The sequence below is a fragment of the Pelodiscus sinensis genome, chromosome 4, assembly GCF_049634645.1.
Source record: "Pelodiscus sinensis isolate JC-2024 chromosome 4, ASM4963464v1, whole genome shotgun sequence".
In the NCBI taxonomy this organism is placed as follows: Eukaryota; Metazoa; Chordata; order Testudines; family Trionychidae; genus Pelodiscus; species Pelodiscus sinensis.
In genome coordinates this window covers 34,316,514-34,342,932 of record NC_134714.1, presented here as the reverse complement: position 1 = coordinate 34,342,932, position 26,419 = coordinate 34,316,514, and the positions used below count along the sequence as shown (strand labels likewise).

General features: G+C 41.5%; 1 protein-coding gene across 4 annotated transcripts in view; it reads left to right on the top strand.

The window, feature by feature from the left end:
- Positions 1 to 26,419, top strand: part of SPATA7 (spermatogenesis associated 7) — an 81,384-nt gene that overhangs the window by 2,693 nt on the left and 52,272 nt on the right. The window contains exons 1-3 of one of the 4 annotated variants that reach the window (XM_075926746.1): positions 3,653 to 3,736; positions 21,821 to 21,895; positions 23,663 to 23,755. In XM_075926746.1, coding sequence (XP_075782861.1) covers positions 3,658 to 3,736; positions 21,821 to 21,895; positions 23,663 to 23,755 — 247 coding nt within the window. In that variant the 5' untranslated portion in view covers positions 3,653 to 3,657. Of the gene's footprint in view, positions 1 to 3,652; positions 3,737 to 19,062; positions 19,994 to 21,820; positions 21,896 to 23,662; positions 23,756 to 26,419 lie in introns of those variants that run through there. The other 3 variants (XM_075926747.1, XM_075926748.1, XM_075926749.1) reach the window with 3 other exon arrangements.

Sequence of the window (26,419 nt, the reverse complement as noted above, 5' to 3'; positions counted from 1 at the left end):
CAGCATGCCCCGCTCTACCTGAGCCCGGGGGGCAGAGCCATGGGGGGAACTAGCTCCCAGCATGCCCCGCTCTACCTGAGCCCGGGGGGCAGAGCCATGGGGGGAACTAGCTCCCAGCATGCCCCGCTCTACCTGAGCCCGGGGGCAGAGCCATGGGGGGAAGTAGCTCCCAGCATGCCCCGCTCTACCTGAGCCCGGGGGCAGAGCCATGGGGGGAAGTAGCTCCCAGCATGCCCCGCTCTACCTGAGCCCGGGGGCAGAGCCATGGGGGGAACTAGCTCCCAGCATGCCCCGCTCTACCTGAGCCCGGGGGCAGAGCCATGGGGGGAACTAGTTCCCAGCATGCCCCGCTCTACCTGAGCCCGGGGGCAGAGCCATGGGGGGAACTAGCTCCCAGCATGCCCCGCTCTACCTGAGCCCGGGGGCAGAGCCATGGGGGGAACTAGCTCCCAGCATGCCCCGCTCTACCTGAGCCGGGGGGGGGGGGCAGAGCCTTGGGGGGAACTAGCTCCCAGCATGCCCCGCTCTACCTGAGCCCGGGGGCAGAGCCATGAGGGGATCTAGCTCCCAGCATGCCCCGCTCTACCTGAGCCCGGGGGCAGAGCCATGAGGGGATATAGCTCCCAGCATGCCCTGCTCTACCTGAGCCCGGGGGCAGAGCCATGGGGGGATCTAGCTCCCAGCATGCCCTGCTCTACCTGAGCCCGGGGGCAGAGCCATGGGGGGATCTAGCTCCCAGCATGCCCTGCTGTACCTGAGCCTGGGGGCAGAGCCATGGGGGGATCTAGCTCCCAGCATGCCCTGCTCTACCTGAGCCTGGGGGCAGAGCCATGGGGGGATCTAGCTCCCAGCATGCCCCGCTCTACCTGAGCCCGGGGGCAGAGCCATGGGGGGAACTAGCTCCCAGCATGCCCTGCTCTACCTGAGCCCGGGGGCAGAGCCATGGGGGGATCTAGCTCCCAGCATGCCCCGCTCTACTTGAGCCCCCGGGGCAGAGCCATGGGAGAAACTAGCTCCCAGCATGCCCTGCTCTACCTGAGCCCAGGGGGCAGAGCCATGGGGGGAACTAGCTCCCAGCATGCCCTGCTCTACCTGAGCCCAGGGGGCAGAGCCATGGGGGGAACTAGCTCCCAGCATGCCCTGCTCTACCTGAGCCCAGGGGGCAGAGCCATGGGGGGAAGTAGCTCCCAGGATGCCCTGCTCTACCTGAGCCCAGGGGGCAGAGCCATGGGGGGAAGTAGCTCCCAGGATGCCTTACTCTACCTGAGCCCTGGGGACAGATCCCAGCATGCATAATTTCACTATAAGAAGGCCCATAACAGGTCAAACCAATGGTCCATCTAGTCTAGGATCCTGTGTTCTGACCATGGCCAATTCTAGATGCTTCAGAGTGAATGAATAGAACAAGGTAATCAAGTGATCCATCCATCCCATCTTTCACTACCAACTTCTGGCATTCCTGCTCATCTTGGCTAATAGGCTCCGTGAATTTATATAAGCACCCTGAATTTATCTAATTCTTGTTTGAACTCTGTCATTCTTTTAGACTCCACAACATCCCCTGCAACAAAAGCTCCACAGGTTGACTGTGTGTTGTGTGAAGCTGTACTTCCATCTGTGTGTTTTAAATCTGCTTCCTGTTAATTTCATTGGGTGACCTCTTATTACGTTTTGTGAAGGGTACAATAACATTCCATTATTCACACCATTCATGATTTTATCCTTTACCCTTAGTCATCTCTTGTCCAGTCTCTAATCGCCTTTTCATATGGAAGCTGCTCTCCATGCAGGCTCTGTCAGATAGGTCAAATGGACTGGACAGACCAGAGTCAGGAGGGAAGTAGAAAGATGAAATTTAAGGGAGAGGGACAGTATTGTATCCAGTTCTAGGCACCACACATCTGGAAATATGTGGACAAACTGGAGAAGGTCCAGGGAATAGCAACAAAAATGATTAAAAGTCTAGAATACATGATGTATGAGAAAAGATTGGAGGAACTGGGTTTGTTTAGTCTGGAAACAAAAGACTGAGAGGGGACATGATAACAGCTTTCAAGTATTTAAAAAGTTGTTACAAGTAGGGATGTAAATAATTGTGGATCAGATTGCATCAAAGTCACTAGAGTGTCTTTTCTGCATATAAGCAGCTAAAAAAATGAAGCATTACGTGTGTGTTTAACTTATGCACTCTTATGCACTGTGATTAGTTCCACTAACTGCAAAAAGACTATCTCTACATAAAGGTAAGCATGCACATTAGTAGGACCCTACCAAATTCACAACCAGGAAAATGCATCATGGACTGTGAAATGTGTCCTTTTACCCTATATTATATAGATTTAATGGGGGGAGATGAGTGTTTCTCAAATTGGGGGTCTTGAACCTAAAGGCAGCTGCCAGGGGGATCATAGGGTTATTTTAGGAGTGTCAAGGTATTGCCACCCTTCTGTGCTGACCTCAGAGCTGGGTAGTTAGGGAGTGGCAGCTGCTGAAGGCAGCCGATTGTCAGCAGAAGACCAGAAGTAAGTGTGGCAATACCATACCATGACACTCTTACTTCTGTGATGCTGCTGGCAGGGGCTATGCCTTCAAAGCTGCCACTCCAGAGCTGAGCAGCTGGAGAGGGCAGCTGCTAGCTGGAAGGCAGTACTGCTACCAGCAACGGTAGCAGTTTCACAGCCTTTGCCCCAGCTCTTTTCTGAGTAAAGATTCTTACAATTAGAATACTGTGAAATTTCAAATATCAATAGCTGAAATAATGAAATTTACAATTTTTAAAATCCTAGGACCATGACATTGACCAAAATGAATAATGAATTTGGTAGGGCCCTACACAAAATGCTTTTGCAGGATCAGGACTTTAGAAGGTCTGTTTTATAATAATTAATAATGAATGAATATGTATGGTTTTTAATGGTATCAGGTGAGTTTCTTGCTAATAACCAGTTTTCAGAGTTCAGTCTCTCAGGGTGTGTCTAAACTACATCCCTCTGTCGGCAGAGGGATGTAGATTAGGCACATCGCTATTGCAAATGAAGCGGGGATTTAAATATCCCGCACTTCATTTGAATAAAAATGGCCACCACTTTTTGCTACCACAGCACTGTGCTGGCAAAAAGCAGCAGTCTAGACAGGGATCAGTCGACAAGGAAAGCCTCTGTCGGCAGAGGGGTGTAGTTTAGACATACCCTCAGGGTATTTGAAATCAATATCATTTTATTTTTATCTAAAATTGGTATTGCTGTAATAGTTTATGGTGGAAATAAAAATATAACTTGAATTCTGATTCAGTTGTTGTGGCTTTGAGGTTTTTGGGACAGATTCTAATTTAAAAAAGCTTTAGACATTTAAAATTAATCTTTGAATGGATTTAATCCTTTGTGGCCTGATCCTGCAAACATTTATGCATTTGTGTAACTTTATTTCTGAAAATAGTCTCATTGGCTTATATGGGACAAATGAAAAGAGTAAAATTAAACACATCTATGTTTGCAGGATCAGGCCCTAGCTGTTTTTAAAGTGCTCAAGATATTTGTAGGTCTAAAACAGCAAAGCATATATAGTGCTAGAAGATTTACCTGGTGTTGCTTGGGTCCTTATCTCAGATAAGTTCTGTTTTTCTTTCATTTAAATCATTGCTGTAGGGTGGGGCTGGGAATGAGAGGTTCAGTATTCAGGCTGCCCCAGGAAGAAATGACAGCCCCAGCCCTCTCTCATCACAGCAGCTTGGGGACAGGTGAGACGCACCTGTCCATGGCTGCTGCAGCTGCAGTGGACACAGCCAGGGTAGGGCTGCATATCCCCCAGCTGAGGGACAGACAGACACACAGAGGATGTGTCTAAACTACATGGCTCCGTTGAAACGAGGCATACCTGCGCCGGTCGACAAAGGCTTCCTTGTTGACACTGCCCCGATCTGCCAACAAACAGCTGATCATCAGCTGGTTGGCAGAGTGCGGCAGCCATTTAAATTTAAATGAAGCCGCGATTATTTAAATCGCGGCTTCATTTCCCTCTGCCAATCAGCCTAATCTACATGGCTCCATCGACAGAGCCATGTAGTTTAGACACACCCAGACAGACAAACTCTCTGAAATATACAGTAGATAACTGTCCCTTTCTCCACCCCTACCTCCTGCTGGCCCAATGGGATTATGGATGTCCCCATCTCCAGTCCCTTGGTACCTCTCTGTAGTCATTCTACAGTATAACTTTGGTTCTACCAGACCCCACCTCTTCCATTTTCCAGGAACATGCCTTTGTCCTCACACAACCAAACCGTGACCTTAAGAGGAAGCTGCATACTCAATTTGGTGACCTTAGCTCTTAACCATTTAAGAGGAGTTCTTTAACAAACGGATTCACAGACCGACAAACAGATCCCCATTTCTAAAATATATAGTAATACTAGAAGACTTGCCCAGATTCCTCAGGCCAGGAGGCTAGCAGTATTGGGGTGTCAAGGCAGGGGAGGAAGCTGAGGATGGGGGGGCTGCTGAAGTAAGGGGTGGGGAGTCCCATCCATTGAGTCTTTCACCCCCCCCCCCCGGCCACCAGGAGCCTTCTGTCTCCCCCAAGTCTCCCATGGCCACCAGGGCCTTCTGTCTCCTCCTAATTCCCCCTGGCCAGCATGGATGGACCTTCTCCCCCGCTTTCAATGCTGTAGCCAAGGGCCAGGGGAGAGGGGTTTGGAGTAGAGAGGCTACTTACTCAGTCTGGAGGCAGGCAAGATGGTGGAGCTCCAGCTCTGCTGGACACTTTCTTGGTGGTGCAGCTGCCCCAGTGGTCTCTGCAGTATAGCTCTCCCCTGCAGGCTTGCTGCCCCTAATGGCCACTTTGAGTATTGTGTCCCTCCTCATTATACCCCTTTCTTTCCATGTTATGGAAAACAGTCCATTCCCGACACTTCCCATTTTCCTGGCACAACTCAACCCAGATCTTTCTTTAAGTTAGCATAAGATGAAGCTACATACCAAATTTGATGGTCCTAGTTCTTACTATATACGAGGAGTTCTTGAACAAATAGACTCGCAGACAGACAGATGCATAAATCTGTAAATCGTATGTAGAGATATGTATGTATTAATATATGTATTAATTTTCTAGTCGTCTTTTGTGACAGTTGTATAATGAGGGCAGTACTAATCCATGGCTGTTGCACTATGTTGAAATGTCATAGTGATATATAACTAAGTTCAGGTCAACAGCGATGACATTACATTATCATACAGTATAACAGTGGTGTCAGTGCAAACCTGTGGTAACACTAACAAGATGATTTCTCTGCAGACATTGTTTTGCTATTAAAAGCACAGTGTTAATGTGAGTTTTAATAATACTTAGTATTTTTCTTTACCAAATTTCATTTTTCTATCTTTGCCCAATATTTTTAATATTTTATTCTTTATAAGGAATACAATGGATCACTCCCTCAATATAAAGAAGATTCACTTGCAAGCTTACTTCCTTTCCAAATTCTCTTTCATCTCTAACTGCTGTTTCTTAAAAATATTTTTTTCTGTGGACCTGTAAGAATTCTGTGACGTTCTAGTTGTCCATTGAGTTTGAACTGAGGCTAGTATTCTGTAAGATCTCAGGCTGCATCTACACTACAGCCATTTTTGTACAAAAACCCACAGAGCATCCACACCTCAAGCGCATTTTTGTGCAAGAAAATTTACAGTGAATTGGCAGAACAGAGGGGTTTTTGCAGTACAGGTATTCCTCTTTCTATGAGGAATAACTCCTTTTTGCACAAGAGCACTTGCGCAAAAAGGTGTGTGTGGATGGGAAGCATAGTAGCCATTAACAGAATGGCTATCAGAGCTTTTGCAGCATGGACGCGCTCTTGTGCAAGAAGTTTTTGCGGAAGATTTCTTCCGCAAAAGCTTTTTGTTCAAGAAGCCTGCAGTCTAGACATAGCCTCATCGTCTATCAGTGTACAGTGGGATGTCAATATGTTACCAGCATGGAAGAATCAGGCCCTTTTATTTTAAATACAATTTTACACTTATTCCATATATGGCCTTTTGTTCATGTCAATGGGAATTCTAAGAGATCGAGCTTTAGGATATTGCTTTAGGTTATGTTATATTAGTGGTGTGGAATTCTTCAGGACCATGTGTGTTGAAATGTCTTGGCACAATTCAAACAAGGGTAAAGTTTAATGCCTTATAAAAATGTGAAGTACTGGTATTGCCATTGATATATAGAGTAGTTGGTCTCCCCGCCCCTGGATTAATTTTAAAAGAACACGGTTCACTTTTCTAAATTCCAAAAACCCAGCAGTTATTTACTGTACTGCTCCCAGAACCAGTTAGGTTAGTCATAGATGCATGTTATTTATAGCCATATAAGGAATATAACCATCAAAACCAGCTTTATTATTTAAAGCTAGTGGTCTAAATTTTCCTGTTTATCTTCCTTTGCCTTTGCTTGGCACATTTTTGAAAAGTAATAACATTGTAGACTTATTGCTTATCAATGACACACAAATGTGGTGTTGCTCTTTTACAGCAACACAGAAGTCATCATTCAGTTACCACAAGGATGTTGCTATGATATTACAGTACAGTAATTTGAATGAGCTTCAAGTGCACCAAACATAAACAAAAATACTTCATTCATTCAGGAAAGAAACACCAGGCCTTTAAGTTTCTTCCTTCAGCATAGATACTGACACTGTTCTGATATAACCATGAAAGGGCATTCTGATTATTTACATGCAAATATGACCATCTGTGTTGCTTGTGTATTTCTCTGTATAACACTTTGCTAACAAATAAGTTTCAAACTGGAGCAGGACAGTCCTATCCTAGGACTAATCCGAGTTTTTCAGAAATTAAAGTTGCTCCAGAATGTTCATTTACTAGTCAGGAAAGTGGAAGAATAATGTATTAATGATGTCTATGGGGGAGAAGCAGAAAGGTAATGTTTGAAAGGTAATGTCACATGTAGACATAGGCTAAATCTACACTGGCACTTTACTGCACAGCAACTTTCTAGGTCAGGGCTATGAAAAAATACCCCCAATGCAGCAAGCTACAGCACTGTAAAGTACCAGTGTAAACTGAGCTATAAGCGCTCAGAGATAGTAATGCTAGTATTGTAGAACAATTAAAAGAATTATTACAGTTCACTGGTGTTTGTGTCCCTAAGATCAACAGAACCACTTTTGGGGGCATATGGTTACATTTTAGGCTATTTTTTCCTGTTTTCTTTCCATTAATAAATAAACCACTGATTGATACAGCCAGCAGTTTCTGCAGCTGTTGCAAAGCAAGAGCAATAGTGCTTCATCAATAGCTTTTCCAGTCAACCAACTGAAGCTTAAAATTAGGGAAAAAATGTAATGATTTTTTTCAAGATTTGTTCATTTCATATCAAAAAGACTTTTATGGAGTCTTTTTGTTTGAGTTGGTTTAACACAGGATTATTTCACTCGTATTATTTTCTAATCAATCGGGATTTTTTTTATGGGGAAAGGTTATTTTACTTTTTGTTTTTTTAAATGTAAACCAAATATCTTTCCGTATCTGTGTGAATTACTGAGAGAAGTAGCACACCGTTGGACATGAGTAGTAGATATAAAGAAGAGCTTGCTGTATGTAATTCAACATGCCTATTAATATTACCTATCTAGTTATTGGATTATATATAGTGTTACGATTGTACAGATGGTAGACACTTTTATCTGTTGTGGGAAGCTTCATCTTATATACTCAGTGTAGTGGATTACATGCAAAACTCAAATACAGCAAAATTGAAATTTTGTGGTAGATGCATCTTATTTAAATGTTTTGGAATTGAATATGTTTTATTCAACAAATGTTTCAAAGAGTCAAGGAAATTACAAGAACTCTCATCCAGCAGGCGCCATTTATATCATATTAAGTCATAAAGTTAACCACATTTATGTCAGATTAATGATCATATCTTTGTCACATCTAAGTCAAGGGGAGTTTTGTCTTTTACTTCATTGAGACCAGAATTCAGTCCAGTTTGATTTTATTCAGTTTACATCAACAGAAAAATTAATAATTAAGATCATTATGTGCTCAAATTGACCTTTACAATTTTAAAAATAGTAGCTTTTTTGTAGCTTTAAAAGTAGGTCCAGGCACTTTTCACTTTGTACAGAGCATCTCTAATAGAACCCATAAACAAGCCTAATGTTCAAATGAAATTGAACTTTTACAAACTGTTATTACATTCAAGGTGGCTGGCTCATAGAGTGAATGACGCTAAAATGACAGGTAGGAGTTGAATAATCCCTCGAGAGACCATAAATCCTTATAGACTTCTTCCATTAATGTATTCCATGTTTGTGTAAATGATAGCATGCTATCATCATGCTAGTCTAAGTGTAAGTGGTAAGAGCTGACATCTTGCTTATTAAGACCATGTCTACATTAGTACTTATGTGAGCAAAACTTTCGTCAGTCAGATGTGTGGAAAAAAACACACACCCTGGACAATGTACGTTTTGCCAGCATAAGTACTCATATGCACTATCCTGGCAGTGGGAGAGCATCTCCTGCTTACATAGCTACCACTACTCATTGAGCTGGTTTTATTATGTTGATGGGAGAGTTTTCTCCCCCAGCATAACTCAGGTACACAAGCGCTCTTACAACAGCACAGCTGTATCACTACAGCTGTGCCGCTGTAAGAGCGCTTGTGTACCTAAGTGTAGACATGGCATACGTTTCAGGCCCTAACAGATTTTTGTGGACAATAGGTCTGAGTTAGAAATGCTGATAGACTCTTAATTATTGCAGTTATCAGATGCAGGTTAGTCTTTCCCTTCAGCATTCCTTCTTAAAAACAGAGTCGGGGCCAAATTCTATCCACTTTATTCGCACAAGTAGTCCTATTGAAGACCTTGGGATTGGGAATGTGAAGGCTCTGGAGTTCTAAAGCAGAGCTTTTTAGATTGTGTTTGTGACAATCCTAAATTTGTGAGGTCCTGTGCAAGCTGCTTGAAAAGCTGTTGGGTTGGTCTGTTAGAATTCAGTAATCTCTTTTTCATATCGGGAGGTGGAAGGAAAGGTTTGGACAGTTTTTCTGCAGTTAGTAGGTGATGATGGATCAGGGAGATTGAGAAGAGCTGGGGTCCATATTTATTTTGAAGGCTGAGGAGAGTTATTGGAGGTGGCTGGTAGTTGTTAAGATGAACCCTAACAAAGATTAAATGCTTCCCTTCCTATTTCTATAAAGTACAGGGTCTTATTAGCCACTTATTTAACACATGCCTAGGATTAACCTACAGTAGGGGTTCTCAAACTTCATTGCACTGCAATCCCCTTGCAACAGACATTACTGTCTGACCCCAGACATCACACAAAGGTGTGTATGTGAAGCTTGAGCCTTCTCCGGGGAGGGTGGAAGCAAAGCCAAAGCATGAGTCCCGTTTACCGAGTGTAGGGTTGGCAGGTGTCCGGTATTCACCTGGACAGTCCGGTATTTGCGGGCTCTGTCTGGCAGAAAAAAAACAGAAAATACCAGACATGAAATGTCCAGTATTTCCTATTTCCCTTAGATGGAAGCCTGGCGAGGACAATTTTCCGCTGCTGCATCTGGCGGGGGCAGGAGAGTGAGGAGCACTGCAGAGTTGTAGAGAAGAGGGACAGGAGGGCAGGGCTGGGAGTGTAGTGCATGCTGCTTTGGCCCACAAGACCAGCAGAGACCCAGGAGCTGGCCACGTGATGCCTCCCTCTACACATTATGAGCCGATGCAGCCAGGTCGGGCGGCAGGAGCAGCGACTTTAAAAGTAAGATTAACTTATCTGGCCGTCCCGTTCCCAGCCTATATGCCTGCTCCCATTCTTTATCAGAATTATCCCATAAAGCAGTGTGCTACAACAGCCACTTTGGAGCACTGCAGAAACCAATTTAAAAAATCCGCTCATATGCAAGGAACAAAGATCTAAATGTGCAATTATAGGAAAGAATAAATTTCAGAAGGTTAGTGGCAGAAGGAGAAATTTAAATCATTAGAGTTTAGGAAAATTACTTAAATCATGCTGGTGTTTGTAAAAAATAATTTGACAGTCATCTGTAGAGGGTATCTCTGGAGAGATCCCACTCAGATGTGTTCTTGACCAGTGCCATTCAATATTGTTATTCATATTGTGGAAGGAAATATAAAATAATTTCTGGTAAAGTTTTCAGGTCACATCCTAATTGGTGGAATAGTAAATAATAGTTGTGAGAGCAGTTAAATTATGCAGAGTGATATGGATTGCATAGTAAACTGGGCTTACTTGAACAAACTTGTGTTTTAATATAGACAAGTTAAAGGTCATATGTACTTCTAGGAACAAAGAACGAGTATCATACATGAGGTGACGGTACTGTATTTTGGAAATCAGAGATTCAGGAAAGAATTTATGGATCATTTTGGATAATCATCTATACATGATTTCTGAGTGCAAATGAAACTTTGGATAAATAAACTGGGAGAGTGTCAAATAGAAGCAGGAATGTATTATTTACTTTACTCTGTCCCATTCTTGTGTCTACTATTTGGAAACAATGTAGAAAAGAACTTTGATAATGATTTGAGGCCTTAAAAATCTGCCTTACAGTGAGAGACTAAAGTTGCTCAACCTATTTAGTTTGTGAAAGACAAGGTTAAGAGATGGTCTATCATGATGTATATAAGTATGTAACCAGAGAAAAGATTCTGATAATAAAGTGCTCTTTACTTTAGCAAACAAAGACGTTACACAATCCAATGGCTGGTTGCTGAATCTAAATAAATTCAGGCTGGAAATAAATTGTACAGTTTTAACAAAGCTGTGTTATGCAGGAGGTCAGACAGGATAGTTACCATGGTTCCTTTTGGCCTTAACTCTACTTACTATTTCAGAAGTTTTAATGTGGAAATAGGGTTGTCAATTTTTTAATGGCAAAAAACCAAGCACTCTTGCCCCGTCTTTTCTCTGAGTCCACATCCTCACACTCCTTCTCCAAGACCTGGCCCCGTTCACTTTATCCCCCTTTCATCCATCACTTGCTGTCCCTCATCTTCACTCACTTTCACCAGGCTGGGGCATGAAGCTGGGGTGCTGGAGGGCATGAGGGCTCTGACTGGGGATGAAGGCTCCAAAGTGGGTCCAGAAATGAGGAGTTCGGGTGCAAAAGAGGGCCCCAGCCAAGAGCAGAGGATTGGGGTTTAGGAGAGGGTGAGGACTCGGGATGCAAGCTGCAGTGTGGGCTGGGAAACAAAGTTTTTGAGGGAGGGGGCCTCAGGCTGGAGATAAAGGGTTTGGAGTGTGGGAGCCAGTACATTGCTGAGGTAAAGGCTTGGAGTATAAGAAGGGGTGCAGGATCTGTTAGGGGGTGGAGCCAAGGATGAGAGATTTGGGATGTATGTGGGGGTCCGGGCTGAGGATGGGATTTAGTGTGCGGGGGGCTTCTGACTTAAGGTTTGGGTACAGGAGATGGTTTGGAGTGTGGACTCTGGCCGGATGGTGCTTGCCTCAGGCAGTTCCCGATTGGCAGCACAGAAGAGCCAAGACAAGCTCCTGGCCTGCTCTGGTTCTGTGTGGCTCCCAGTAGTGGTGGCATGTCTGCCCTCCAGCTCCTAGGCAGAGAAGCCAGGTGGCTCTTCGTGCTCCGGTTCCCACAGTGTCACCTCCACCTGCAGATGCTGTCCCCACAGCTTCTACTGGCCATGGTTTTTGGCCAAAGGGAGTTGCAGAGCTCAGGGTCAGGCAGCTCACAGAACCTCTGTGTCTAGAGCCCTGCAAATCTACGGATATACATTTAATATCCATGGGTATCTACATCTGCAGATATTTGCAGCTAATTTTTGCAGATGCAAATACAAATTTTGCATCTAGAACTCAGCACCGTTGACCAGGCTGCTAAAATTTGCAAACTGGAGCCAGCAGGGTCCCTTTTCACTAGGTTTTCCTATAGTAAAGCGGATACCTGGCAATCCTGCATGGAAACAACTTCCCTAGAAATGTAGTGGCTTGTCTGTGCACCTATATTTTTTAATCAAATTTGGATATTTGGATATCTGTTTCTAAAAGATATGCTCAAACAAAAAAAGGGGGGAGTTGACATAGGAATCATTTGATGAAATTCTATGTCCTGTGTTACACAAGATGTTAAATTAGATTATCATAATTGTCTCTTCTGATCATTATAAATGTTAATAATAAATTAAGAACTAATTTATAATTTTATTTTTAAAATGCCATTAATGGTAGGGTAACTTATTTTAATATTACATAAAATATTGATAATTAAGGCCTTGATACTGAAAATATTTAAGTAGATATGTAGGTTTACTCATCTTAATAGACCCATTATCTTCAGTAGAACTTCTGCTTAAAGTAGACATGTACATAAAAGTGTGTGCAGCCTCAGGGGCTAATATTGTGTTTTTATTATAAATACAGTCTTGTAGTATAAAATCTTTATCAAAACAGAAACCTACAGTTAAGATCCAAAACCCAATATCTAAGCATTTAAAAAGGTGGTTTTCAGTACGTATATTAGATATTGTGTATTTTAGTAATCATGTAGTCACAACAATTTTTAGCAGTTACTAAAATGCTCTCCCCAGGGGCCAGTCCAGCAGTCAGTATGCTCCTGGCTCCCAGTCCCACTCTCAGGGAGTTCCCTAGCTTCCCGGTCCACAAGGGGAGCCAGTTTAAAAATTGGCTCTCTGTGCAGACCAGCTCCCGTTTGTCACCCCATGCTGTTGCTTCTGATACAGAGGCAGCAGTGCAACACGGCAGCAGCTCCTGTCCACAGAGGGGTGTGTGTGTCAAAGGCTGCTTCAATGGCAGCACAGGCTCCCACCTCTGTTCTTCCCCCCCCCCCTTCCATCTCTGCCTCATACAGAGGCAGCAAGGGGTGTGTGCACACGTAGTCGTTTGGATTAACCAATAAACCCAGGCTTATCGCTTAATCTTTTAAATGACTATATGCTAACATCCCTAGTTTTCAAAGGTATCTATATGACTTAGAAATAAAAGTGTCCCTGGTTTCAAACTGTAAACTTTGAAAAAAGAGGGTAGCCCAGTCATTTTACCTTGATATGCAGAAGTTCAGTATGTCCAAAAGTGATGTTGGTTGTAGAAATAGCATATCTACTTGCTTATCAGTTTTATGTTTGAGTTTGTGTAGATCTCACAAGAAAGATGTTAATGAGACACAGAATTGTATTCTTAAGTACAGATGAATGTTCTAACTATGATACTTAAAAATTGTATGTAAACTCTGAAATTCTACTAACAGTTAGGAATCTAATTGAAGAGAAAAGCACAGAATATCCACCTTACCAATTTACGATTATAAAATAGAAAGAAAGTCAAGAACTGGGAACAGGTAAATAAAAAACATTTTAATAGAGGAATAATTTAAACAAAATGTTTTAAAAAATATTTTTAAACAAACAAAAAATCGTGCTTGATATCCACTCTCGCAACTGGCCAGAGAAAAAATTGGAATGGTTCTCTCCAATTTTCCCTTCTATATTGCACTGCATTTTGCGTTTGCAAGCAAAGCCCACAAAAGGAAGCAATTACAAGCATTAACAATATACTAAAGGATTTAATTGTTTGTTTCTTATGTAATTTTCTTTACATTGTATACTTTAAGAAGCTGCATTTATGACAAAACTCTTGTGTAAATTATCCATGAGGAACAATCTAGTGTCTCTAGAATTTATACAAATGTGTGTCTTTCTACTGCAGATAGCTGCATTAGGCATCAAATATACATATAGAGAAAGAGATATAGATGTAGATAAAGTGCTTTTTTTGCTTTAAAAAAAAAAAGGTGCCGGTACTAGGGTTGCCAAATGGTTTAAAAAAAATTGATAAAAATTTCTTGAGCAAAAAAAAAAAAAAAAAAACCCACAAAAAAAAGTGCTGCGGAGACCTCAGCGGTTGGAGCTGAAATGCTGTCATGGCCCCTTTAATTGCCGCGTGTCCCGAGCGGTCTTCCGTGTGGCGTGGCACAAGTGCTCCCGCGGCCGGCTGGAGGTTGTGCCAGGGGAAAGTGACGAGTGCTCCCAAAAAAAGTGATGGTATGCTGGTCTGTACCATCACAAAAAAAGCACTATATGGACACACACACACACTTATTTATTGTCAGAGAAAAGTTCATTTGCTGAAATGACACATTTAAATCTGAGTAATTTCCTAAGTAAAGCTAGAATTGGTTTACACAGTTCCCAGCTCAGTTCTCCATGGCTGTTTCTACACTGGGCCACTTATTCCAGTAAATCAGCCGCTTTTCCGGAATAAGCTGCGAGCTGTCTACACTGGCCCTTGAATTTCTGGAAAAGCAACGATGCTCTACTGTACAAAGTCAGCCGCTATTCCGGAAAAACTATTCTGCTCCTGCTCGGGCATAAGTCCTTATTCTGGAACACTGTTCCGGAAAAGGGCCAGTGTAGACAGCCCAGTAGTCTTTTCCGGAAAAAAGCCCCGATCGCGAAAATGGCAATCGGGGCTCTTTTCCGGAAAAGCGCGTCTACATTGGCCACATACGCTTTTCTGGAAAAGGGGCTTTTCCGGAAAAGCAGCGTGCCAATGTAGACGCTCCTTTTCCGGAAAAACTGAAAACGGAATAGTATTCCATTTTAAGCAGTTCCGGAAATTCATCCCAGTGTAGACACAGCCCATATGTGTTAGCATATAGTTTAAATCTATGGCCAACAATGTTTACAGTGAAATCATTTATATTTACAAGGAAAGAAAAGCACAGGATGTAAAGGTTCATTTTAAATAAGAAATGTCATTATTATTCATATTGCTATTGTGTTAAAAGTTCCCAGTCAGGCCTGAGAACCCATTGATCTAGACATGGAAACAATGTGATCTTTTTCCCTCAGAGAAATTATAGTTTGAGAGCCTGATCCAAAATCCACTGAAGTCAGGGGAAGGGCTATCATTGGAAAGACTCCCATTGACACAAATGGGTATTGGATCAGGCCCTAAATTATCAAAGCAGACTTACGACAGTAGATAGAAGTAGTTTTAGCTTCAAACAGTTAAATTCTGTAACTTCCGTTGTTGTATGTTGGATGCGGCCAAACTTACTGATCACATACAACTATCTTCAGAAGTTAGAGAGCCAGGGCCCACCTGCTGCTGTTTGAGGCTTCTGTCACTTGGAAGGGAAGCTGCTGAGGCTCAGTGCTGCAGTCCCAGTCTTGCTGAAGCCCCAGTCTCTGGCAGGCATGCCCAACAGGCTGGGCACATGCTCCATTCAGGCTGGGCACAAACCTTACGCCATGGCCCCATTGCAAAGCAGAGGCCCTGAGCTCCCCCTCTTAAGTCTGGAAGGTGGAAAATGACGGGAGGCCTGGGATGCTTGGTGAGCCATACTTCAAGGCTACGTCTACACTGGCACCCTTTTCCGGAAATGCTTAAAACGGAACAGTTTTCCGTTATAAGTATTTCCGGAAAAAGCGCGTCTACATTGGCAGGATGCTTTTCCGGAAAAGCACTTTTTCCGGAAAAGCGTCCGTGGCCAATGTAGATGCGCTTTTCCGGAAAAAAGCCCGATCATCATTTTCGCGATCGGGGCTTTTTTGCGGAAAACACTACTGTGCTGTCTACACTGGCCCTTTTCTGGAACAGTTTTTCTGGAAAAGGACTTTTGCCTGAACGGGAGCAGCATAGTTTTTCCGGAAAAACACTGACAATTTTAGTGACAATTTTACAGTAGATCGTCGTTGCTTTTCCGGAAAAGCAATCGGCCAGTGTAGACAGCTCGCAGCTTATTCCGGAAAAGCAGTTGATTTTCTGGAATAAGTGACCCAGTGTAGACACAGCCCAAGTGTAAAAGAGTTTCATGTGGCTCATGAGCTACAGTTTGACCACTCTTGTTATACATTGTGTAATTGTACAGAACAGAGAAACTGGATTTATGGTTTATGGTAACAATCTGCAGGACTCGACAATCTATTTAATCTACTCGCCTGTGGCGAGTAGATTACATCCCAGAAGAGCCAGGTTCGGACGATCTGCACACGTGCAGAAAGATCTGCGCATGCACAGAATGCCAGACAGCGCAGCTGGAGAGCGGGGCTCGCCGCGGCTCGGCAAGCCCTGACAATCTGTAACCATCTAACCCCATCTTTTTTGTCTTATGATTGCAGAGGTTGCTCTATCTTCAGTGATCCTTAAGAATACAAGCTAAGTACTTAGCAATCTGTTTCATCTGGCACTTAACTGTGAAGCTCAAAGTACCTTTCCCAGACCTGAAGGGGAGCTCTGTATGGCTCTAAAGTACATCTCTTTCTCTCATAGAAATTGGTCCAATAAAAGATATTACCTCACCCACCGTGTCTCTAAAACACAGGGGTGGGCAAGAGAGGGTCTGCAGCCTGGATCTGGCCTGCTAAACCACTGGATCCAGCCTGAGGCCACCCTGCTACTCCCCTGCCCCCAGACCAATCGAGACCTGGGATGGGGGAGCACGCAGCACCAGAGGGAATTGCCAGCTGTTCAAAACTGTTCCCTCTAAGTGCCCCACACCCTTGTTGGGGGCTGAGGTGGGGCGGGGCGAGAGACTTAGCGCTCTTCCCTGCCCCCAGGCCCTGATTGGTCTGGAGGCGGGAAGAGCACATGAAGTTTTTTCCCACCACCAGGGGTGCATAGCACCTAAAGAGAGCCACCAGCTGTTCAAAACAGCTGGCGTTTCTCTCTAGGCACCGCGTGCCCCTGGCAGGGCGGGGGGCAAAGACTTCATGCACTTCCCTACTCCCAGGCCAATCAGGGTCTGGAAACGGGGAGCATGCAAAGTGTTCTCCCCCCACCAGGGTGGGCTGCACATAGAGGGAACAGCCCCCTTCCACCTGAGGCCCCACCCCTTCAGGGGCAGCCTGCAACCACTTCCAAAATTCCTTCAAAAATTATTGCCTACTAGTGCTGTAATATTACACAGTGCAGATTATTTGAAGTGATAGGTACAAATCTTATTAGGTACCTAATTCCCCTTCTCATCCTCCCAGAATAAGTCATCTTTACCCATCCCCTGACTCCAGGTCCCTAGAAAACATGTCCAGTTGTTAAGCTTATGTACATCCTGTAGACATAGAATTCCCTGAATAATATGACATGTGTGTTCCCAAATATAAGCCTTAACATTTTAATTTTGAAGTCTTTGTGGTTGTGAAGATAACTTTGAAGTATGAACTGAATGTAAACTGACATCATGTTGTCTAAAGCAGCGGTTCCCAACCTTTTCCAGATGGGGACCATTCAGGAAGACTTGGTGACCCAGGGCAATTCAAAAAATGTGTGAATGGCTCCTTAAGAGCCACATGGGGAGACACCTAGCGACCCTTTTAAAATGTAATGGCGACCCATATTTGGGTCCCAACCCATAGATTGAGAAACCCTGGTCTAAAGGGACCTATCTGGCCTGTTACTAGATAGCTTTGTATCTTCCTGAGATCTGTGTAACTTGAAGGCATAACTTGCTTCCTAGGAAACAGATTCAGAGGAAACTGCAAGATATTTCCCTCTTGGCTCTGTCTTTTGGGTTTTCCTGTGGTAGACATCTAGATTGTTGTTTTGTGTTTTACAAGTAACATAATAGTAAAAGGCTGATACAGTAACACCAATTATAGTTGAACAGTGTGCCATCTGCTGGTGATATAATTTTCTGCTTTTACAGATAGATATGTAAATTAATTTTGAGAAATAAAGTGCCTTATTTTCAGGGCTGCTGAGGAAACACAATTCCAGTTGAAGATCGTGGAAACATCACCGCTGTGAACACCTCTAAAATCAGATTCAAGGTGTTCAATTTATTGAGCGGGATCAAAATTATGGTTATATTATGTAATATTATGTCATTTATCATTCTAAAACTATAACTATACATTGTCACTGGAGGACATTGCAGAAGGAGTGTGTTAAGCATGATTTTGAAATGGAGTGGCACACGAAACAGTGATCAGGTCAATATGGAAGATGAGTTGCAGATGAGAGAAAGTGTTAGCAGGCTTATCTTTTATCCTTCCATTCACTGATCCTTCTCACATAAACAGAGAGCAGGAATACCCGAAGTTCAGAGGTGCAGACAATTCTATGTTTATTGGGGTTAATTTCCAGCAAGCATGATTCCAAGGCCTTTCATACTAGTCTGGCTTATCTTCATATATTGACAGAGTCTGTTCCCCAATGTCCCCCTTCCCAGCTTTGACGCCACAGAGCCTTGTCTGTGTCCCTGTTCCTACTTCTTAGCAAGTATTATTCCTATTTTCTCTCTTCCTGTTTGAGCTCAAACTATATAGTAAAACTTGGGTTCTGCTTAGGTATACATTAACCAATCATTTTACTGAAATTTAACTCATCAATTCTAACATTGAAACATGATTATCTAACCTACTATCTTACTTGGTTTACACCAGCAAAATTAATTATATGGTAGACAGAAATAATCACAGAATCAGGCCGAGATTATGCAGAGAAACAATAGGAAAGTGGGAGCCATAATGAAAAAACAAGAAAGAAATGAGGCTTTCACAACTCTGCAACTATTGATAACTGGGTCCTCAAGCTAAGTTTTCTGTTTAAAAATTTCTAGGATCTTTTCTTTATCTGGAGATGTTAGATTGGATTGCCCTCTTAACATCTTACTATTAACTTATTTCAATGGGACTGGCAAGGATGTGTCTGTATATTTCCCAGCTTTTGATTGCCCCTGCTGCTTAGCCAAAGGCCTTAACTTAAGAAGGTCTCATACTATCATAGTAAGATAAATACCATATACAGATAGACTGTGATTTTGAGTCTTTGTTTTTATACATCCATTACTAGCTAAATGATAAAAATACCTACATATTTAAATTCTGGGCTTTCACAGACAGGTCTGAATGTCTACATCCTAACAAGGAAGGCTACAAATAATATATTTACATTAGCATTTTCTTTCAGATTTCCTTCCATCATTCTACCACTGCTGATAATGGTAGGAGTACTACTCTAGACTATCTGCCAGTATTTTAACCATTGAATTGTGTATGCTTGCTTAGAATAGATCTAGGTGGCATGATAGTTAAAAATCCAGTAGTCAGTTGTCCAGAGTATTGATCCCATGATCGGGGTAGCCTGAGGCGGGCTGCGGCAGCTGGCGCCCCAGGCAGAACACGCGATTGGCGCCCCCGCCTGCACAGCCGTCAATGGTATGACATCATCATTGGGCGCCCCGGGTGCCCCATTGAAGGCGGCACCCTAGGCAACGGTTGAGTCAGCCTATACTCACAGGCCACCCCTCCCCATGATGGTTCTGACCCAATGTATCTGCACTGTGATTGTGCAGTTGTGGGAAAATTGATGGAAAATCAGTGCAGACACAACCAAATGTGATAATTAGTCAGGAGGCTTCGGAAAGTCAGAGGAGCAATATTTAGAATGATACAAGAACAGAAATGAAAGGAGTATAAATGTAAAGAGCCTCACTGGTAAGGCTAAGAAATTTTAACATGATATGGAAGGTGAGAGGAAGCCAATTCATTTAAGGGGTTGAGAGGATGTGATCATTAACTAAGACAGTTTACTTTATTAGTAATATTTGATACATACTAAAGGAGCTGCAAAAGTCAGAGGTAGTAAAACCAGAGAGAAGGAGGCACAGTAATCAAGGAGAGGCTTGACTAAGATAGGGCCAAGAAGTAGTGATCTAAGTGAAGAATGGACATATTTTAAAAATATTGTATATGAAGAATGGATAGGTTCTGACAACAGCTTGAATGTGGCATATTTTTTTTCTTGCGGAGAACAAATAATCAGTGTGTATAGTAGATGTTCAGAAGGCAAATATATAGTTACCCAGTTATCGATGTTACAGTTATTTAGTTGCATGTGTAAATTAACAACATATCTATTCTATCCTTTTCAAGTGTAGTTGCTGTTCCTACTGCGGTACATCACAAAATGGATAGATGCTTTTAGGCTTATGGACTTGAAACCTCCTTCCTTTCTCTATTCAGAGCTCATAGGAACTAGTGAGAAGATTTCTATAGAATTTATGCTTAATTTCTGTAAAATGTAACATGACTGCATTTGGAATGCAGTAAAAAGTTAATGTTAAGACATCCCAGGTACTTTGAAGTAGGAATAAGATCCTCCGGAAAAGGGCTTTTTTTCCGGAGGATCGGGGCCAGTGTAGACGCTCTTTTCCGACTTTTCTAAAAGCCGGAAAAAAGCGGCGGACATTTTTATTTAAATGCCGCGGGGGATATTTAAATCCTCCGCGCATTTCCCTATTGCGACTCGTGAAATTAACATGCCCCTTCCGGAAAAGGGGCCAGTGTAGACGTAGCCCCACTGTCATTTTGATTCATAGACTGAAACAGAAATATATGTTTTCTGCTTTTTCATTCATTGTTGATTTCTTAGATTTGTGTGAATAATACCAAACAATGACAATGTTTCTCTGTGCCTGCAGAGGAAGCTATTGCTATGAAAATTTGGCTTAGCATCTGAGGTAATTCTGTTTCACGGTACCTGGCTAGTGATTCCCAAAAACTCAGGGGAGTGATTTTGTTCACATAATCAGTAAACATGTACTCATTATACGGTTTTGCAACAGCCCTGAAATCTATCATGACTGGCATAATTGAGGAGTGATTTTGAAATGCCTACCCATGCAATGGCAGCAACAACATCTTCAGAAGTTATCCATCTAGCTTTATATCTCTGTCCTTTCCTATATATTGTGTCTCTGTCTTTAAGACAATGTCTTAACTAACTCCTCTGTTGTGCTTGGCCCAGATACACCATGACCTAAGCACAGAATAAAAACAATCCTATCTATCCCATGTCTTTCTTTGTACATGTTCCTTTAGTCTGTTCAGAAACAGAAATTGAAAGCTCAGAACTTTTAAGAAGGAAGAACTAGTAGTTAGGTTGGACAGACTAGAGCCATTCATTCATTTTTATGAGACTGTAAGTGTAGATATAGCATGTCTGTGATGAGATTTAATTGCAACTTATTTTTAAACAAGAAATTTAGTATTTAATTGGTGATTTTAAAAAAAATAAAAATCAGTTTAAATAAAAAAATTGTTTTTTTAATTTTTTTTTGTAAAAGTCATTGATTTTTATTCACCCTGGTAATGAACAGCTGCTGCATATTATGTTAAGACATTTATATTCTAAGTTGAATAAGTTGATTTTTTTAATGCTTATTCTCCTATTGCACCAAATGATTGGTACTAGAATGAATAGTTGCATCAACATTTGACATATCATAGTTCCACTGTGATGACTTTTAGATCTAGAGATATCAAATGTCGGGGCTCAGGGATCAGGGCTGGAGCACACAAAATCTACTAGCCTACTTCCCCTCCAGCCTTTGGTGTGGGAGGGGAATGTGCACAGCCTCTGACTGATTTTTCTTGTGGGTCAGTGGCCCCCAACCAAAAAAGGTCCCCCACACTCGATCCTGTGATAAACAATCTGTGCCACCTTGTATTTACCTCTGACACTATGAGTACCTTTCCCAGAGCTGAAGAAGAGCTCTGTATGACTCAAAAGTTGTGTCTCTCACCAACAGAAATTAGTCCAATAAAAGATACTACCTCACCCACACCATCCCTCTACAGTTATACTTTGGCTTTCAAGTAATATGGAAAACTCATAGAACTGTAATGATGTTCACATTATAAAAGTAAATAAAGTCCACTCTTCCAGTAATCTGACTGCCACAGATTCAAATTTCTCATAATAACAGATCTAAACAGATGTATGCACTTTAAAGAAACATTATGCTTTATCCTATTTCTCAAAATATGTGTTTCCTTCTAATTGCTTGACATTTTTTGTTTAAGTGAGCGAATACCCAGCCATTCCCAGATATGGTCCTGCAAGCCCATTTAAAGGACATTTAAGTACTCAGAGTAATGGTAAGTAATATATATGATTTGATAAAAGGATTGTCATGGTTCATTTGAATGGATGTGTTCATTTTTATTTTTTTTCAAATGTTTATTGCATTAAAACCTTTGACTAAAACTGAGTGCTACTGAGGTTTTAATACTAGTAATGCACAAATGTGCTTTATGAAGAGGACATTTGGTAATTTCACAAGTGAGTTTTACGTGTCATGGTGCTTTTGCTGGCTAGAAAACATAAAATTACAAAAAAGTAAAAATAGTACCTAAAAGTGTTATTTCTTATGAGCAAATGGCTCAATAGATGAAGAATCTGTGGCTCTCACTGAACAAAGCACTTAAGCATATGTATGATAATTTCAAGAAATCTTTTTTTTAGACCAGGAGTGGGGAACCTCAGTCCCCGAGTCTGGATGCGGCCCCTGGCTTGCCTGAATCTGGCGCCTGAGGCTCAGGGCTCCCCCTCAGCGTTGGGAAGCCCTCACTGCCGTAATGCGGGGCTGGAGCACACAAAATCTACTAGCCTGCCACACCGAGCCTCTGGTGTGCAAGAGGAATATGGGGAGCCACGTCAGTGCTTCTCACCTGTGTGCAGCCCCCAACTGACTTTTTTTGTGGGTCAGCAGCCCCCGACCCAAAAAAGGTTCCCTACTCCTCCTTTAGACTATTAAACATGCTTAAATGTCTTGCTAAAATAGTGCCTATGTTTATAGGAACTTCTTAAACTCTGTCCAATCTAAAATTTTTGTGCTCATAAGATATCTTAAACATGAATGGCAAAGATTATGTTTAAATAAAAATAAATTATTGTAAGTGATTTAGGATGCTGATCATGTAAGATGAGTGTGCTGAACTCCCATGCATGGCAACATTGCACAGCACCAGGCCCTTAACCAAAAATATCCTGAGTTTAGTAACCTCAGTTTCCCAAGTAACAGTTGGTAATACCACAAAAACATTTAACAGTGTAGATTACATTTTCCTGCAGACATTTTCCATCTTTAGGGCTGGCAGTTAAATGGAGAGGAAGAATAACTAAATGGGTATTGTTTTAAAATGTATTTACTTCTTGTGCTGAAATTTAGATATATATTATTTTACTGGTTTGAAATAAAGATTTAAAAAAAATCTGTTCTCCTTTACAAGCAAAGAGACTGGTTTGTTATTCCAGCAACTTAATCTCAATGAGGGTTGATGGATTCAGTGGAAGTGATGGAAAAATTGGGACTTTTTCAACTCAGCATTTTGGCTATGAAAGTGCTACCAAATCAGCCCGGAGCATGAGGGTCACGGTTGGGCATACCTGGATTGGAAGTTGTCAGATGTACACTATTCAGTTATAAAGAGGGAGAGGAGAGAGCATTAGCACACTTTGATGGCTACCAACTTGCAGTTTGGTTTGTTTAGAGATGCAGTATGATGTAGAAGATGAAATGAGAATGCTTAGACAATGGATATGGGGCAGTAGTGCAAACCTACACTGCAGGGAAAAGAGAAAAGATAACAGGGAGAGAAGGCATTCTAAAATGGAGCAGATGAAAGCCTTGGTACCCTTTCCCAAATGTACCACAATTCTAATGTTAGGAAAAGCAAGTGTCCCCTAGTGTATGTCACCTATTTAGTCGGGAGGACAAAGACTCATACCCTATTTCTTGTGACACCACATATCAGCTTGACAGCTCTTATTTGGCAATGTGTTTGAGTTTGAACTGTAATTAATCAATAACAATGTATCTTTACACTACTTTTTATAACATTCAAATGTCTTTAATTTTATAGCTTTTTGCATTGGCTCCTCCCGGAGACTAAATAACCAGTACCTGATCAGGGATCACATGGCTGTTCATTATAACAAAATTCTTTCAGCCAAAGGTAAACGTGTCATGAAACTTCTACACCCAATTGTAACTCGTCCTTCAGTTTGGATTAGAATATACCTGTAACAAGAATTGGGTTGTAGAAAGTTTTGTTTTTAATGGTTCAGTTCCTTGATGATGTCAGTTAGGGTATGTCTACACAGCCGCATTATTAATTATTCTGAAATAACAAAGCGCATCTTCACTATAAGCTATTATTTCAAAATAATGGCGATCTGGAGGAATTCTTACTGTGACTCCTGTAACTCTCATTTTATGAGGAGTAAGGGAAGTCGAAGGAAGAGTGTCCTTACTTCTACTTTCTGCTGTGTAGACAGTGCCAAAATCTGAATTAAGCTATTTTGACTTAAGCTACACAATTGACGTAGCTGAATTTTCATAGCCTAATTCGAGTTTTGTCCTGTTGTGTAGACATACCCTTAGCTGCTTCCAATTAATAACAAATGTGAAAAGTGATCTAGACACTTTGTGTGCGGTTTTTTTCTCATATTAGCATCTTATTTCATTATTCATTCAGATGATAATAAAAGTTACTACTTTTATTTAATGATGTTTAATGTTATAAGTCTGTTTTTGATTTTGATTCGTTTCACTCTATTGCTAATGCTAAGTAATATGCATAGACTAGAGATGGGCAATAATATTTGACCGGGGCCACTTCTGAAATTTTTGAAGTGGTCCCGGGCTGCTGTGGAAGGAGCAAGGCTTCAGGCCAATAGGTCGGAGCCAGGACCCCCAGGCTAATCAGGGCTTGGGGGTAGGGGAGTGCGCAAAGTCTCCTTCCGTCCTGCCTCACACAACTTGCAGGGCAGGGGTAGGCCAGGAGCAGACTTCATGCGCTTCTCCCCGCCCTGTCCCCAGGCCCTGATTGGACTGGGGGTGGGAGGAGCGCAAAGTCTCTTGCTCCCTGCTCTTTGACACATAGTGCTTAGAGTCACCTGCCGGAGTTGATTCTGCTAGCTTTCAGTTATTAGTAATCACTAAAATGAAAACTCATTCATACTCTGAATGAGAAAATAATGTAAAGAACTATATTAGGCACATAGAAAGCACAGAAAGGTGAATCAAAGGCTGCAGTATATGATTTATTTACTGACTCTTTGGCTTGTCTACGCCAATGTCAGTCTACAAATTGATGTTGTTTAGCTATAGTTTTTGCTTTTTCTTTGGATCTGTGCCAAAACATTCATTCTTGTAGCAGCAGCAGCAGCAGCATGCTTCCAAGTATGCTCTCCACTCCTGAATCATATTTGACAGAAATATACCACCATCAATCACATTGTTTGAATATGCACTCATCCTCAGTGTCCATGTGATCATAGTACGTGATATCATGAAAAGTTTCTATCTGCTTCTCATTTGCTACTGAGAGTTCTGGCTCTCACAATAATATATGGCAATAGTGTGAAACATTAGTTGCACCATTCTACCTTACATATTAACTGAAATGTATATTTTGTCCAAATATTTTTTAAATTTCAATATCACAGTCTGCTTCAGATACGATCTGAGGAGTTGTAGTTCTCAGACATTTATGCAGGCTACTTCACAAGTTTCCTTAACATTTCAATGTGTTGTTCCAGTCTGGAGAGGTTAATTCCCCAGAATGTATGTGTTATATTGTATATGGAAATGTTTTTTATAATGCTATTCAGATTTCATACTAGGCAATATAACCCCTGAAGCATTTAAATTACATAGAACAGCTAACTCTTTGTATACATTTAGTGAAAACTTAGTATATTTTACTTAATTATAGCAAAACTGTGCCCAAAAAATAAATATTACTGAAGTTTAGAAACTTATGATGCTGTCCTTATGCAGTGTTTACACACAACCTTTATTTAAGGAATCGAGTGAAAAAAATTAGGTTACAAAACTCTTCCTAACTTTTTTTTAAGGTCAAATAATAGAATATAAAGTGCTGAATCCAGGCAGTGACTCTAAAATCTTTAGGGATGTATTAAGTATTTTGTGCACATGGTACTAAAAAAGACTTTCAGTATACTGTTTAAATTAAACAGCCTATTCCCATTCTTCATGACATAAACTGGTCCCAATCCTGAAAATATTAATGTTCAGACTTAATTTTAAAATTCTTCTCTCGTGATATATTATCCCAACCCTAGATATATTACACTTTTCCATCTTCTTCTAGCTATTCTCAGTCAGGTTACTGAATATATAATTAGCGTATTTCAAGTGTCATAATTCCTGTGTTGCTCCTCACCTATGCATCACATTATTAGAGCATGCTTTAAATATGGGAATATTCAGTCATTGCCATCTATTAAATTTCAAGGTCAGAATAAACCTGGTTTTTATTGAGTTTATTACACTGGGAACAATATCTTTTGATATAGTTACAAGAAATATCATAGTTTAATTACACTTCATTTTCCATAGATGCAAATGAATAATATGGTCTGTATTTATAGGGAATGTTCATTTACATGTATATTTCCTATAAAATTCAGCATCAAAACTTTGACATTTAATTGACTCCATCAAAACAAACCATTGATCTGAATAACAATAAGCAAATACCACAATGAAAAATATAATCTCTTAGCCTTGATTTAAATAAGTCTCCATTTAGTGATATTTTACTAGTATATTATTCCAATTGCAACAGATATTAAGCATACGATCTTGCAAA